At 39.3% G+C, this 13,003-nt stretch overlaps 1 protein-coding gene across 4 annotated transcripts; it reads right to left on the reverse strand.

The window, feature by feature from the left end:
* Window positions 1–1,455: 1,455 nt before the first annotated feature.
* On the reverse strand, window positions 1,456–12,225 carry pabpc1a (poly(A) binding protein, cytoplasmic 1a). Of its 4 annotated transcripts, XM_028470645.1 has the most exons (16): window positions 11,986–12,225; window positions 11,434–11,705; window positions 10,308–10,501; window positions 10,062–10,177; window positions 8,772–8,911; window positions 8,602–8,696; window positions 8,371–8,508; window positions 8,092–8,187; window positions 7,738–8,010; window positions 5,815–5,902; window positions 5,575–5,697; window positions 5,343–5,485; window positions 5,011–5,095; window positions 1,896–2,026; window positions 1,722–1,812; window positions 1,456–1,639 (listed from the first exon to the last, which is right to left on the reverse strand). In XM_028470645.1, exons 2-15 carry the CDS (start codon window positions 11,624–11,626, stop codon window positions 1,723–1,725), a joined length of 1,905 nt encoding a protein of 634 aa, XP_028326446.1. In that variant the 5' UTR covers window positions 11,627–11,705; window positions 11,986–12,225; the 3' UTR covers window positions 1,456–1,639; window position 1,722. The 4 variants fall into 4 exon arrangements, 1 of the variants encoding a protein (XP_028326446.1); XR_003675787.1 differs by lacking the exons at window positions 1,456–1,639; window positions 1,722–1,812; window positions 1,896–2,026 and adding exons at window positions 2,085–4,106; window positions 4,472–4,849; XR_003675788.1 differs by lacking the exons at window positions 1,456–1,639; window positions 1,722–1,812; window positions 1,896–2,026 and adding exons at window positions 2,088–4,106; window positions 4,472–4,831.
* Window positions 12,226–13,003: the final 778 nt, after the last annotated feature.

A 13,003-nucleotide genomic window follows, 5' to 3' on the forward strand; every position in this document is an offset into this window, starting at 1 on the left:
TAAACACAATTGAGTGGAAAAAACCCTCCACATTAATTACATAGGGTTAGGGTACATTTCTTCCAATGTCTACTGCAGACGTGCAACTGGAGACCCCCAAAGTAAACACAAAAATACACAAAATGACGATAAAATACACAATTAAAACAGACTAGAATAATCAAAATCACTCTTTAAAAAAAAAAAAAAAACATAAAATGACTACAAAAATAGCCAGAAATCTAGAGAGCAACAAAAATAAAAAAAAAAAAAAAAAAAACATTAGGAAAATTTTTTGTTGTACAGGCAATTTTTGTTAAATTTACGTTTCCCCATGCTGTTGAAACCACGTCACTTTTTCCTAGTTGGTTCCACTGTGGCAATTGCACAATGTTACGATAATTACACAAATGTTACCATTTACTTACAAATGTGAGACTACTTAATCACAAAATCATACTTATGCATTAAAATTTAAGACTTTTGAAACAGACATTTATATTGACAATTAAGGCCTTATTTTTAGATTCATGAATTTAATGCCTTTTAAGACTTTTTACAGATCTGCGGGAACCATGTGACATCCCACAGTGACGGCCCAGGGTGGATTCAAACTGGTGACCCTCCGATTACAAGCCCGCTTCCTCCACTGCTCACTACTAGTGAGCAAAATGCACTCACATTTTAGATTTTTTCCATACTTGCTTCTTTACATATTTCTACACTGTTGAGTTGTAAATGTATTTGAAATAGTGTTTTTATTATCAAAGTTGTCCCAAAGTGCTTTACAAATTTTAGCTCAGTCACCCATCAATGGGACAAAGTTTCCTTGCTAGGCACTAGTTGACAATTGGGAGCAACTTGAGGTTTAGTGTATTGCACAAGGACACTTCAACATAAACAGCCCTGGGATTGAACCAACAACCAAACAATCAAAAGACAACCGCTCTAGCACCAAGAGCAGGTTGTGGATTTGCATTCAAGCTTAAATAAATCAGGACTTTTACACAATGTAAGATTTAGCTGAAAGTCATCTAAACTCTTCCTTTGTTTCTGACTCATAATGCTGTGGGTGACTGAACTCAACATGCCTTTGAAAAACATGCCAAGTGATCAAACTGTTAGTGACACTTTTTCAAGGCAAAAAACCCTTTTCCAACAAATGCTGCTTAAGTTTTTCCTATATTATATATATTGTCTATTAGTTTCTATAATAAATGACATTCCTTAAGCACACAAACAGAATGGTGAACCCATAGTAATATTTAATTAACACTAAGAAAGCATCAAAGATAAACGACAATAAGACAGATATTTTTAATGAGTTTATTAGAGCCAGTAGTTAATACAAATCACACTTTCAACAATACTCAGCTCCCACCCTCCTGAGCACTGATAATAAAATGACATAAAACAGGAATGATTCAAATGTATTAATTTTTTTCTCCTTTTTGCTATTTTTTTAAATATTTTTTCTTTATATTCAAGGTCTAGTCAAAACATCCCTAGACCTGGCAGATTCGATGGTTGCTCTTTTTTTTTTTTTTTTTTAAGAAATAATTTATCATTTTGCGATGTTTTCAGAGTTTTCACTTTTTCAATGTTTAAGTTGTTTTTTCTTTCTTTTTCCATCGGTGAAGCAGGTTTTAAAATACTTGATCTGTAAGATAAGAACAAGGCCATTAATAACCATAATGAAGCTGGCTGCGACACTGTGTGACTTCCTGTCATGAAACACTTACCTCAGACGCTGGGGGTGGCTGCAGAAGGGGTGGACTTCTGAGCAGCTTCTTTGGCCTGGTGGGCCTGTAGCACAGCCACGGCTTCATCCACCTGAAACACACACCACACTCACTGGTCAAACTAAGATCTATTTGTTAGAATAAAAAACTTTCACAGACTAATGATTAACTGACCTTTGATCGCAGTGACTCAGGAGACTCCAGCATGTGAAGCAGCTCAGAGTTGTCGATTTCCAGCAGCATACCGGTGATCTTGCCTGCCAGACTGGGATGCATATTCTGGATCATTGGAAATAAACGTTCACCTGGACAAAGTAGAAATGGTTATTAAACCTTTCAACAAATCATAACAAACCAAGCAATTGAGTTTGACAAACTTTACACATATAGATATCAATTACATTTTTCAATTACAATTAAGTTTTCAATTATCCATGCTCATTACAATTCAATTATGATTACTATAACTGGCATTTTTCCAATTACCATTTAATTATTATTTTTCCCCTGAAATTCAATTACAATAATGCTCTCAATTACAATTTATAGCATTTTGATGATCGTATGTATTTTATCATGTGTGTACAATGTCGTTTTAGTATCTTTACATTTATATCTTAGTGCATTTATTATAATATCTAATGTAAAAGCCCAACAGGAGTCGGAATTTAGCAATAGCTGTAAACACTTTGTACACAACATCAGTTACATTCATATAATTGTTACTCTGTAAAAATGTTATATATCTCCTAACTCTAACCCACTAACCCCCAACACTTCTGACCCTTACCACCTATACGAGTGAAAATTCATTGACAGGTAGCAGGAAAACTTAATATGAAACATATTTTTATAATTGTTAACTACATGTGTAAAGGCTGTTTTATGCTTGACGCATCCGCGAGATCCGCACGTCGAACCACAGTCCCCTACTTTTAGTGGTGGTAAGTGTTTCTATTTTTCCCCTATTGAACGAGTGATTTTTATGTTCTTTACTTACATCAGAGGTAGGCAACTTTTATCACAGCGGGGCCACAAAAATGCGTTTGATCAGAGGGTCACATTAACATTAGTGTCAGCATTTAGAATGATCTAAGCATTAATACCGGGATGAACTAAGTTTTCATAGTCATTTTGTGTTTTTTCTGTCATTTTGTGTATGTTTGTTGTCTTGTTCATTAGGAGGCATTTTGTGCATTTCTGTTTTTTTTGTGTATTTTTCCTGTAAAATATGTTTTTTTTAGAGTTATTGTGTATTTGTGCTCGTGTCGTGTTTCTGGAGGGTTTTTTGCATTTCTGTTGTCTTGCTTTTGTTTGTGCTGTGGATTTGAGTTTTTTTTCTTGTGTTTTGGTGTACTTTTGTTGTCATTTTCTGTAATTTTGTATAATTTTCTGTGTATTACTTCACATTTACTTTGGGGACCGCAAGTGGCCTGACGTATACTTGTATCACGACCCCCTTGTTTTCTGCATGTGTGTACATTATTTGGAGAACATTATATATATGTTTGTGTAATTATTAGTGTTGGTCCATTATTATTGTTTCTTTATATGCTGCTCAGTGCCTTCCTAATTACCCCTCTAAGATAAACACATTTTTTTTTTTATTCTGATCACTTCTGCCGTACTGCTCAGGTAAAAGGAGTTCTTCAAGGAGTGTGTCGTCAGGACCAGAGTTGAAGAAGAGAGATGCTGACCTGCTTGAAAATAGATTAGTAGATATTGAGAAAGTGAGAGCCACCGTTACAGCACATACAAGGTTTGGCTGTGTTGTTACTGACAGGCTGGAATCCATATCAGCACACAAAGTTGAGGCAGTCAAACATACAATCTACCAAGTGCTGTATGAGAAAGAATAGAGGTCACAAAGAAGTGCAATTCTTTTTTAGCATATTTAATTTCTTTTGTTACAGTGTTACAATCAAAACAGTTTTGTATTGTAAATTAACTGCAATCCTGTATTTTCTTCATTCCTGTTCAGCATACCTTTTCTGATTACATTCTCCTGCCAGGGAACAAGTCCCTGTGGTGTCAGAAAGAATGACTTGAGATCATTTGGAGCCGAGTGCTTTGCAGAGACGGCCAATGTCCAACAAGTTGTTGTTGCCTGCTACCACTGCCCTCCACTCACAGGATCACCTACGTGTGGGTAGAGGAGTCTGAACTTGGGAGGGATGGAACTGGTTGCCGGGGAGTTGGCAGCATCTGTGCTGCTTAAATAATTGTGCAGAGCTTCACATGCCTTCAGTTTTCCGTGGGTGGAATTCCATCGGCCGTTCCAGGATTCGCCATCATGCTGCCAGTATGTTGAAGCTGTTCTCCATCACCCTCCTGGTACGCGAGTGATGGCAGTTGTAGATTTGCTGGGCATCGTTGAGGTTTTTGCTGTTAATATAATGAGATGAGGATGAGATGATGTTCTTTGTTTATCCCACAAGGGGGAATTTGCAGAGTTTCAGCAGCAGAAAAACAGGAATATGTATATATATATATACACACATGCATACATGGGCATGTACACAGTACAGATAGAAAAAGGGAAAAATATGTTGCAAGAAAGGAAATTGCACAATATAATAAAAAACAGAATAGTACACGAATACTATTAAAGAATAATGTTTTGCCAATGTTCAGGTTATACACAGTACAGATAGAACAAGAGAAAACCATGTTGTAAAAAAAATAAAAAAAAATAATCTATGTTGTGTTGACAAAAGAACGTTTTTAACAACAATAGATATATAGCATACCTGGAAATGGCCGCATCAGGTATTGTTGAAGAGGAAATGACATCAGCCAGGAACACGTTGTACAGGGACTGTAGTTCCCGGAAGGTTGGCTCCTACAATTTAAAGGACGAGTCGACCACCTTGGCTTCCTTTTCAGTCTCAGTAGAAACAAACAACACATTTCCGCAGTCTCGCCTTCGCCGCCATGTTGTAAACAACGGGTACTTCTGCTGTACTTTTGTAGCGTTGTTGCCGTGTGTTGGTAATACACTGCGCCCTGCGGTTTGGTAGCGGAAGCCGCATGAAGTATAAATGCAACATGCGTTGTTTCATGCGGATTCCGTGCGTCTCATTTCCGCGCAGCATGTTGATGCATCCAGCCTAAAACAGCCGATAGACCTGTTGTGTTTAATTAAATTGTATTTGAGTTTTTTTTCTATCTTTTTCTTTATCCACTTTGCAAAAAAAAGTAATTAACAGATTTTAGTTAATTTCTAATTAAATTACAATTACCATAATTATAAATTACAATTATAATTGACCCCAAACCCGATACTGACCCAGCATCTGCTTCTGCTCCTGAGGAGGCGCTGCAGCTAGCATGGAGGCAGTCAGGGGCTCCTGTCCTTGGACGTGGACAGCAGGCTAAAAAGAAGAGAAGAAACAAAAAGTGTGACATGTACAAAGCAGGGGTGTCCAAACCCAGTTCTGGAGGGCAGGTAGTCCACCAGGATTTCAATGTGTCCCTGCTCCAACACTCCTGATGCTGCTTTGCAGAAAGTCTGCCAACAAGCCTCTCAGCTGTGTTTCAACAGGACACATCAAAAACCCTGCAAACAAACTACATCTCAACAGTTCTTTACACAGAAACCTCAGTGGGCTAACGCCTTACTTGCTGCATGGCGACTTGGGGCTGGGTGGCCATGTGCTGCTGAGGATTGCGCACACCAGCAGTATATTTATACTGAGGCATGGCCCGCACTGGGGTGGCAGTGGTTGAAGCGTTGGCAGGTCGCTGGCTGAGGGCTTGTGTGGCTGCGGGACAGGTTGGGGAAGATCTTGAAAACAGTGTAAACACTAATATTGTGAGCACAGTGTTGTAATCTGAGAGCTCCAAAACATACGCATGCGCTGGGAAGCCATCATCCGTGGGACCTGGGTGTTTGTGGTTGTGGCAGCACGAATAGTGTTGAAGGTCTGGGGCCTAGGAGCTGATGGGCGCATGGCATTGGGCATGTTTTGGAAGTCTGAGGAATAAAGAAAGCCAAACACCAGAGACAGCTTGAGCACTGTGATGGATAAAAGCTGACAGAACTGACCAAAAACACATTGAATCCATGAGGGAGGCGTGTGTGAGGACTTACGCTGGGGACGCACACCTTGAGTCGCCCAGCGGGGACTGGGACGAAGCTGGGCCAGCTGGTTAGAGTAGTAGGCAGCTCGGTTCTGGGCCTGAGAATAGGGAAACTAGATTATTGCCCTGTTAGAAGTATATCCAGCACTGATTAATAGAATCCAGCTACATTTGATTTGATTATTAGAGAATGTGATATTTAGTTGTTAGAATATACAATGTGTCCAGACCACAACCTTTACAATGAGGGTTAAAAGCAGGACAGGTTTACAGGTTTTTTTTTTGTCTACCACTGTGTGAAATTGGATTACAGGTAAGGATAGGCACATTATTGACTGGGCCGATTATTATGCACTTTTTGACGCATTTCGACAGTCTTTTTAATCAAATAGCTAATAAGAAATAAATTATCAGGGTTATTTTGACTTAAATGCAGCTGCGCCTCTGTTTGCAGTCACTACTGTGTCTCCAGCATTGCCCCCCCTCTACCGGCAGTTTTCTGGTACCGCTCTTACTTTCTGCAAACATGCAGGATCACACAGTCGTCAGACAGGATCAGTCCTTAAACACATATTTTACTACAACCAGGATCCCTCCAGATTTCATCTATGACCAATAAATCAATCCTATCCGCTGACATCGCATTTGAAATCCATCATAGTCCGCTCTGTGTGCAGCGTGCTTTTATCATTTCAAACAAGGCTGGTGATAACATTGATGGGGAAATACCATATTTTCCAGCGTATAGGCCGCTATATTTGGGTTGGGTTTGATCAGAAGCACTCCTAGAGTGATAGTGCACGGTAATAACTGATGGATTAATGCATCAGTGTGGTTCCAATAATAACTGACATTTAAAGCTGTAAATGGACTGATATGCAGACGCGGGGCAGTGAGGAGAAACTCAGTTGAAATTCATCAGAATACACAGAAATCTCTGTCAAACCTAACGGAAGTATGGCAGCCCGCATACCTGCCCGTTCTGATAGGCCGAGTCATTTGAAGGGCACCCTTATCAGCCAATACAGCAGAGCGTTCAATAGCCTGGGAAATTGATAAAAGTAAGAAGTGTGTTTGTGAGATGGATAGTAAAATGCAGTTTCATTGCAGGGAAGCACATTGAGATGATGGCTAGAAAATTGTGTGTGTGTCTTTGTGTAGGCCACATGAGAAGCTGCAGAAACTAACAGCACCTTTAACGTGTGGCAAATCCAAAAAGCTATTTAATCGACTTATGCCTAAAAGACATTCAAACGTCAATAGTTTAACTTTGATTGCAAATGAATAACTGCTCCAAATATTGGTTATTGGCATCCTTGACTACCAGCACTAATTGGCATAGTCCCTGGAAGAAAACAAATTGGTCTATCACTAATACTTGCCTGGCCGATTAATCGAGCCGATTTTGGCATGTCATAGAATAATCAACATCAATTAATATGTAACCGATGCTGTCGTTTAAAGATTGTCCGGCACATGACATAACACTAAACGAGCCATGTTAACAACATCCTCACAGAAACACAATGTTAGGGCCTGTACTACAAAGCTAGATTTCCTATTATCGTGCCAGCTTCTGGGATTTAATCAGTCTGTTCTGGACTACAAAGCTGGCTAATGTCTTACGGAGCTAAATCATCATGGTGACAGGCTGAACGACTAACCTGGTGAGAACCAGGTTTTGTTCTGGCTACTTTGAGTGAGTAATAAAGCCCCGCCTCTTGACCAATCAGATGTCTTAGAAAATGACCGGTCCAATAAAAGGAGAACTACTGTGAACACTTCACTGTGTGGATCTGACAGGAGAGAGAATATTTATCCTTTCATTTATTGATGACATCCTGTAGGAAATAGAGAATTTTTTGTCTAATGGACTGATAAAGTAAAATCAGTCAGCTGATAAAGCCTGCGTGCATTACCACAAATGACTCACCTGAGGTATTGCTGCCATGAAGTAGCCTGAGGGCGGAGCCGGCTGGTAGGGGTTAAGGACAGGGTTGGGCACAGCACGGACAGTGGCCATCCTCTGCATGTACTGGTTGGTGAGATGCGCCTGGCGCTCTTCCTTCCGCTGGGCCAGAGCCACATACAGTGGCTTTGTTGCCACAATGCGGCCATTCATCTCTGTCACTGCTTTGGTGGCCTCCTCAGGGGAGGAAAAACACACAAAGCCAAAACCTTTGCTACGGCCACCCTCCATCATCACCTGTGAAAAGAATCAAGCTCAAAATCAGCTGCTCTTACGTATATCATTTTAATTGTGTTCCACAGGTTTAATAAAATTTACCTTGGCACTTGTTATAGTTCCAAAGGGAGAGAATTCTTTACGGAGACGCTCATCATCCAGTCCGTCATCCAGATTTTTCACATATAGATTCACACCCTGGTTTAATATCAAGAACGTGAAGAAATGCATGGGACATTTTCTTTAATAATACGTATTGTCATTAAATGGGTTCAATTAGTGTGCACAGCTTCATAGCAATGAGTTTAAGTTAATCCAATCTCCTAACTCTAGTGATAAAAAGAAATTAGGCTCTTTTCAATGAGAAAAACTTGCACAAACCTGATATCTGGTCATGCGATCTTGTTTCATCTGCTCAAATTTGCGCTTGAGCTCATTCTGGCGTTCTCCCTTTTTCTGTGCACGGCCAACATACATTTGCCTGCCATTCATCTCTTTGCCATTCATGTCATCCACAGCCTGGAAAAACAAAATAAGTCATGAGAGATGAGTTTAGAGGTGGACGTTTATGCAGTAAATAAAGCATGCAGCCTAATTTGCATCAACACTAACCTTTTGAGCGTCTTCATGTCTCTCAAAGCTGACAAAACCAAAACCCTTGGACTTGCCAGTCTCATCAGTCATGACCCGGATACTGAGCGCTGGCCCTAAAACAACATTTATTACACAGGGGTTGAAGTAATGGTTAGTTAACGCAAGTTTCTTATACACTTCTACCTTACCGTATCTGCCAAACAACTCTCGTAGCTTCTCATCATCCATGTCCTCTCCAAAGTTCTTAATATACACATTTGTGAACTCTCTGGCTCGTGCCCCCAACTCAGCCTCCCGCTCTTTACGAGATTTAAACCGACCAACAAATCTGGAATTAAAAATATCAGAGCAAAAAAAGTTGGCTGCTGTTTAAAGGGGGCATATACCAAATTTTCACCTTTTAAAATAGTTCCCTGTGGTCTAAATGACATCTGTGCTTATGTATAATCAAAACATAACATGAATTAAGCAAGAGGGGATGTTTAAGACCCTGTAATATCAAGGTCTTTGGGAGTGCTGTTTTGGGGTGTGTGTCCCTGGATTTGCATAGACCTCGCCCTTCCTTGCACCTCTCTTTCGTGGGGTGGCACACACTAAAGGTGCGTTCACACCGAACGCAACTGAAGTGATGAGATTACATTCAAAATTAATGTAAATAACGCAACTTCAAGAGGTCCTGCCTGACCTAGTCACTCAAAGTTGAAAAATTTTAACTTTTCAAGCGACAACTCTCCCGTCCTTGACTGTCTGTAGAACCTCCCGCTACAGTGACACGGCTGCTGCGGGAGGCTTCCTTAATTTACTGGGGCAAAATAAAAGCGGTTAACTTCTTGAATAAGCCTACATTCTGAGTGAAGTCATCCTTTAGTAACTACGTAAGCTGATCATTTAAACTGTAAAAGCAGCGCCCCACACACACACTTCACTGGAGCGTTGAAGTGACCAAAAAGCACCACTATGTTCTTTTGGTGTGAGCGCATCTTCACTACTTTGCTAGCGAGAAAACCAATGGCGGACTTCTGCAAAAGTTTTCATCGGTTGGGGGGGTAATTCTCTCTCCCGATTTCGCTTGTGACATTACAAACTTAGAAAATTTTAAATGGAGCAATTTTCTGTGTTATAAGACTTACACAGACCACAAACAAATGACTGGATGGATTTATTTCACATTTTGTGTGTGTTGGTGGACACTCAAGTTACCTCATATGTGATCAAAAAAACTGCAAAGGTGGATTTTTCATAATATGCCCCCTTTAACATTAAGTGGAGGATATTTTAATTTGAACTCTTTACAGTTCATTATACAAGTTTGAAAATATTTGTTTAAGGATTAATGTAAGAAGAGAAAAAGCAGTTATTTGTTTTTAACAATCATGCAAAATGATTAAACAAATAGCACAGAGACACAGTTACGAATTGTTAGTAGACAGAATGCAATAAAAAAAAAAAAAAAAAAAAAAAAAAGTAGTCACACTTACACTTTTCTATCATTGAGCAACATGCCATTCATTTTTTCAATGGCCCGCTCCGCAGCCTCGTGGGTTTCAAAGTGCACAAAACCGTAACCCTTTGAGCCATTTTCATCACAAACCACCTTTGAAAAGGAAGATGTCAGGATATAAGGAAAACATTCACCCCCATCATGCAGTCAAACAGGTTTTGACTACTTTATCATGCATGGTAGTACATTGGTTGTATATCACAAAACAAGTGTACTTCCTCACCTTACAAGACAAAATGTTTCCAAAGGCGGAGAAGGTGTCGTAAAGGGCTTTGTTGTCAATGGACTTGTCCAAGTTTTTAATAAAGATGTTGCCCACGCCACTCTTCCTCAGAGAGGGGTCACGCTGAGACCACATGATGCGGAGAGGGCGGCCTTTGATCACATCGAAGTTCATGGTATCCAAGGCGCGTTCAGCTGAATTGGATGACATAAAAATGGGTTGAAAACTGCTCTCTAAAGGTTGCACAGAGCAAGTCTGGTTCGAAAACCATCATTATCAAACCAAGAAATTTGAAAATAGGGCCTAAAATTAGATTGTATTGTACACATTGAATTGGTAATGCAGATGTAAGGCTGCACGATTATAGTCAAAATGATAATGATGATTATTTTGATCCATACTGTAATCACGCTTATAATCAATTATTTATGCTTAGGAACAAATGAATTAACCCAATAATTTAAAATGTACCAAGGGTTAACTGAATGAACACACTATTACAGAGTGCTTTCACAAAACGCAACTCACTGGAAACAATGACAGCTCTCATCAATCCACCAAATGACTCAAAGCTGCTGCTGACTAAAGGTTGAGAAAGTGCCTGATATGATATGCATCAGAACACACATTTTAATTGTAAATATTGACGTTGATCAGGTTAATTTATTCGTGGAGGCCAAAATATTGACCACAATTAAAATTAGATTGTGCAGCTTTATGTAGATGCTCTTTAAATCTAGCTGTATATCTACAGAAGGTTAAAAGAACTTGTGAAAACTGACTATGATTATATCAATCTACCAAATAATTACATTAAGTGCAAAAATGTAAAAATACATTTCTCTCATTGGGGCAGCGAATAATTTATTCATATTTAAGAGGGAGGTGTGTGTATAAAAGAGGGTTAACTACCTGAGAATTATGCCATCAAAGGAAATATCTATGTCAAATGTGACAAGGGGCCAACTATATATATTATTCCAAATATTGCGAATTTACTACATTGTTCAATAGGCTACAATGGGAAGTCCCCGTTGTCTACACCTCAAAATATAACAGTTTTATGTCACTTTAGTTTATAAGCGTATAGAACTATAATCTATTCTACCATGGAAGAGAAACCTACCATCAGCTGGCTGCTGGAAGTTCACATAGGCATATCCCAGAGACCGACGAGTGATCATGTCCCTGCACACCCTGATGGAGAGGATGGGCCCCGCCGGGCTGAACTTCTCATACAGCATAGCCTCGGTAATGTCAGGGTGCAGGTCACCCACATACAGGGAGGCCATGGGGTAGCTGGGTGGGCTAGGATTCATGTCTGACGGTTCGAGTCCTCACGCAGGATGACAACCGCTGATTTAGACACTACCTTAATGTGCAAACCGTCACCGGCGGCTTTGGGAGGAGAGTTTTTATCAGAACCTTAGTAAACCACACCACCGGCTACAGCAACGTGGGCTACCGAGCAAAGGCAAAATGTAATGGCCTGACCAACAAGGCTTGTGGGTATAACAACTAACGACTTTCAGTAGGTTAATAACACTATACTGTTGGCAATACTAACACATGATACTAAGAGAAAATACAATAGAGAACAGCGTTGAGTTAATGAAACATACAGCGAACACTGGTCAGCCACGCTTTTAACAACTAGGCTAAATGCTGAGCTCAATACCTTTCCGTCTTCTGATGGTTTTCCTCTTGTTCCCGTAACGTGGCTTGACAAATCAAATCCTGCTTCACCGATTTTTATTTTTTTTTATTTTTTTTAGTTTTCTTACAAAAATATGTCTGCGTATGCTCTCTAGCTTTTGGTTTGTTTCATAATAATAAAATGTGTGCCGAGACTAGGTCCGGAGCACACCCTACGCAGACGTAAGGAAGGCCAGTGTTCTGTCAAAGGCCGAGCCTTTCAACGCATGCACGGCGGATACGTCACTTCCTTCGCTCGAATTGCTTGGAACCAGATATTTAAATATAAACGACTATATATTTGTTAATTATTATTATACAACAGTTAGCGGCGAACAAGTGATTTGACAACAGAAATTTCAAGAGTGCTGATATAGATCAACGACGGCACCGGGACTTCTTATCGATCATATCACTCCGCTGTACAGCTGATCTAAATATCGTTAATTAGCGACACACCGCAGTACACTGTCATGCGCAAAAGAGGTCCTAAGGTGACCCATGACCCCACGGTGTTTACTGAAGTCATTTATTTATTTATTTATTTTATTTTTTGGAAGTAATTTATTTATTTTCTACTTTTTATTGACAAATACGTACACGAATAAACAAATATGGCATTTTCCAATTTACAGCAAAACATCAAAACCAAGAACTTGCCGAGGGAACATCAACTCAAAGCAATCCATCATTGCTCAATTCACTTAAGATTAAACATCACCATGGTAAACAATAGAAAGAAAAGAAAAAAACAGAAAATATAAATTCAAGTCAATTCTGGCTATTTTTAAGTGTATCACGTATTTTTGTGCTTTTCCTTTTTTTTTATTTAATTATTATTATTATTATTTTTTTTAGAATTTTTAAAGACTTCATATGTAAGTTACTGTAAAATTGTTTAAAAAATAAATTTTGGGGATGATTTTAATACTCTATTTTTGTGGATGAAGAAGTTGGCTAAACAAAAAATGATGTTACAACAGAGTTCCTCATTTTTATTT

This window comes from Gouania willdenowi, chromosome 16 (assembly GCF_900634775.1).
Source record: "Gouania willdenowi chromosome 16, fGouWil2.1, whole genome shotgun sequence".
Lineage (NCBI taxonomy): Eukaryota > Metazoa > Chordata > Actinopteri > Blenniiformes > Gobiesocidae > Gouania > Gouania willdenowi.

What these genes read in the sequence shown, in the direction of transcription:
- pabpc1a (XM_028470645.1), bottom strand. Translation starts at nt 11,626, where the DNA reads ATGAATCCTAGCCCACCCAGCTACCCCATGGCCTCCCTGTATGTGGGT. An exon ending in ATCGCATGACCAGATATCAG is followed by an intron (nt 8,188 to 8,370) that starts GTTTGTGCAAGT and finishes ATATTAAACCAG; the next exon opens with GGTGTGAATCTATATGTGAA. An exon ending in GAACTATAACAAGTGCCAAG is followed by an intron (nt 8,011 to 8,091) that starts GTAAATTTTATT and finishes TTCTTTTCACAG; the next exon opens with GTGATGATGGAGGGTGGCCG.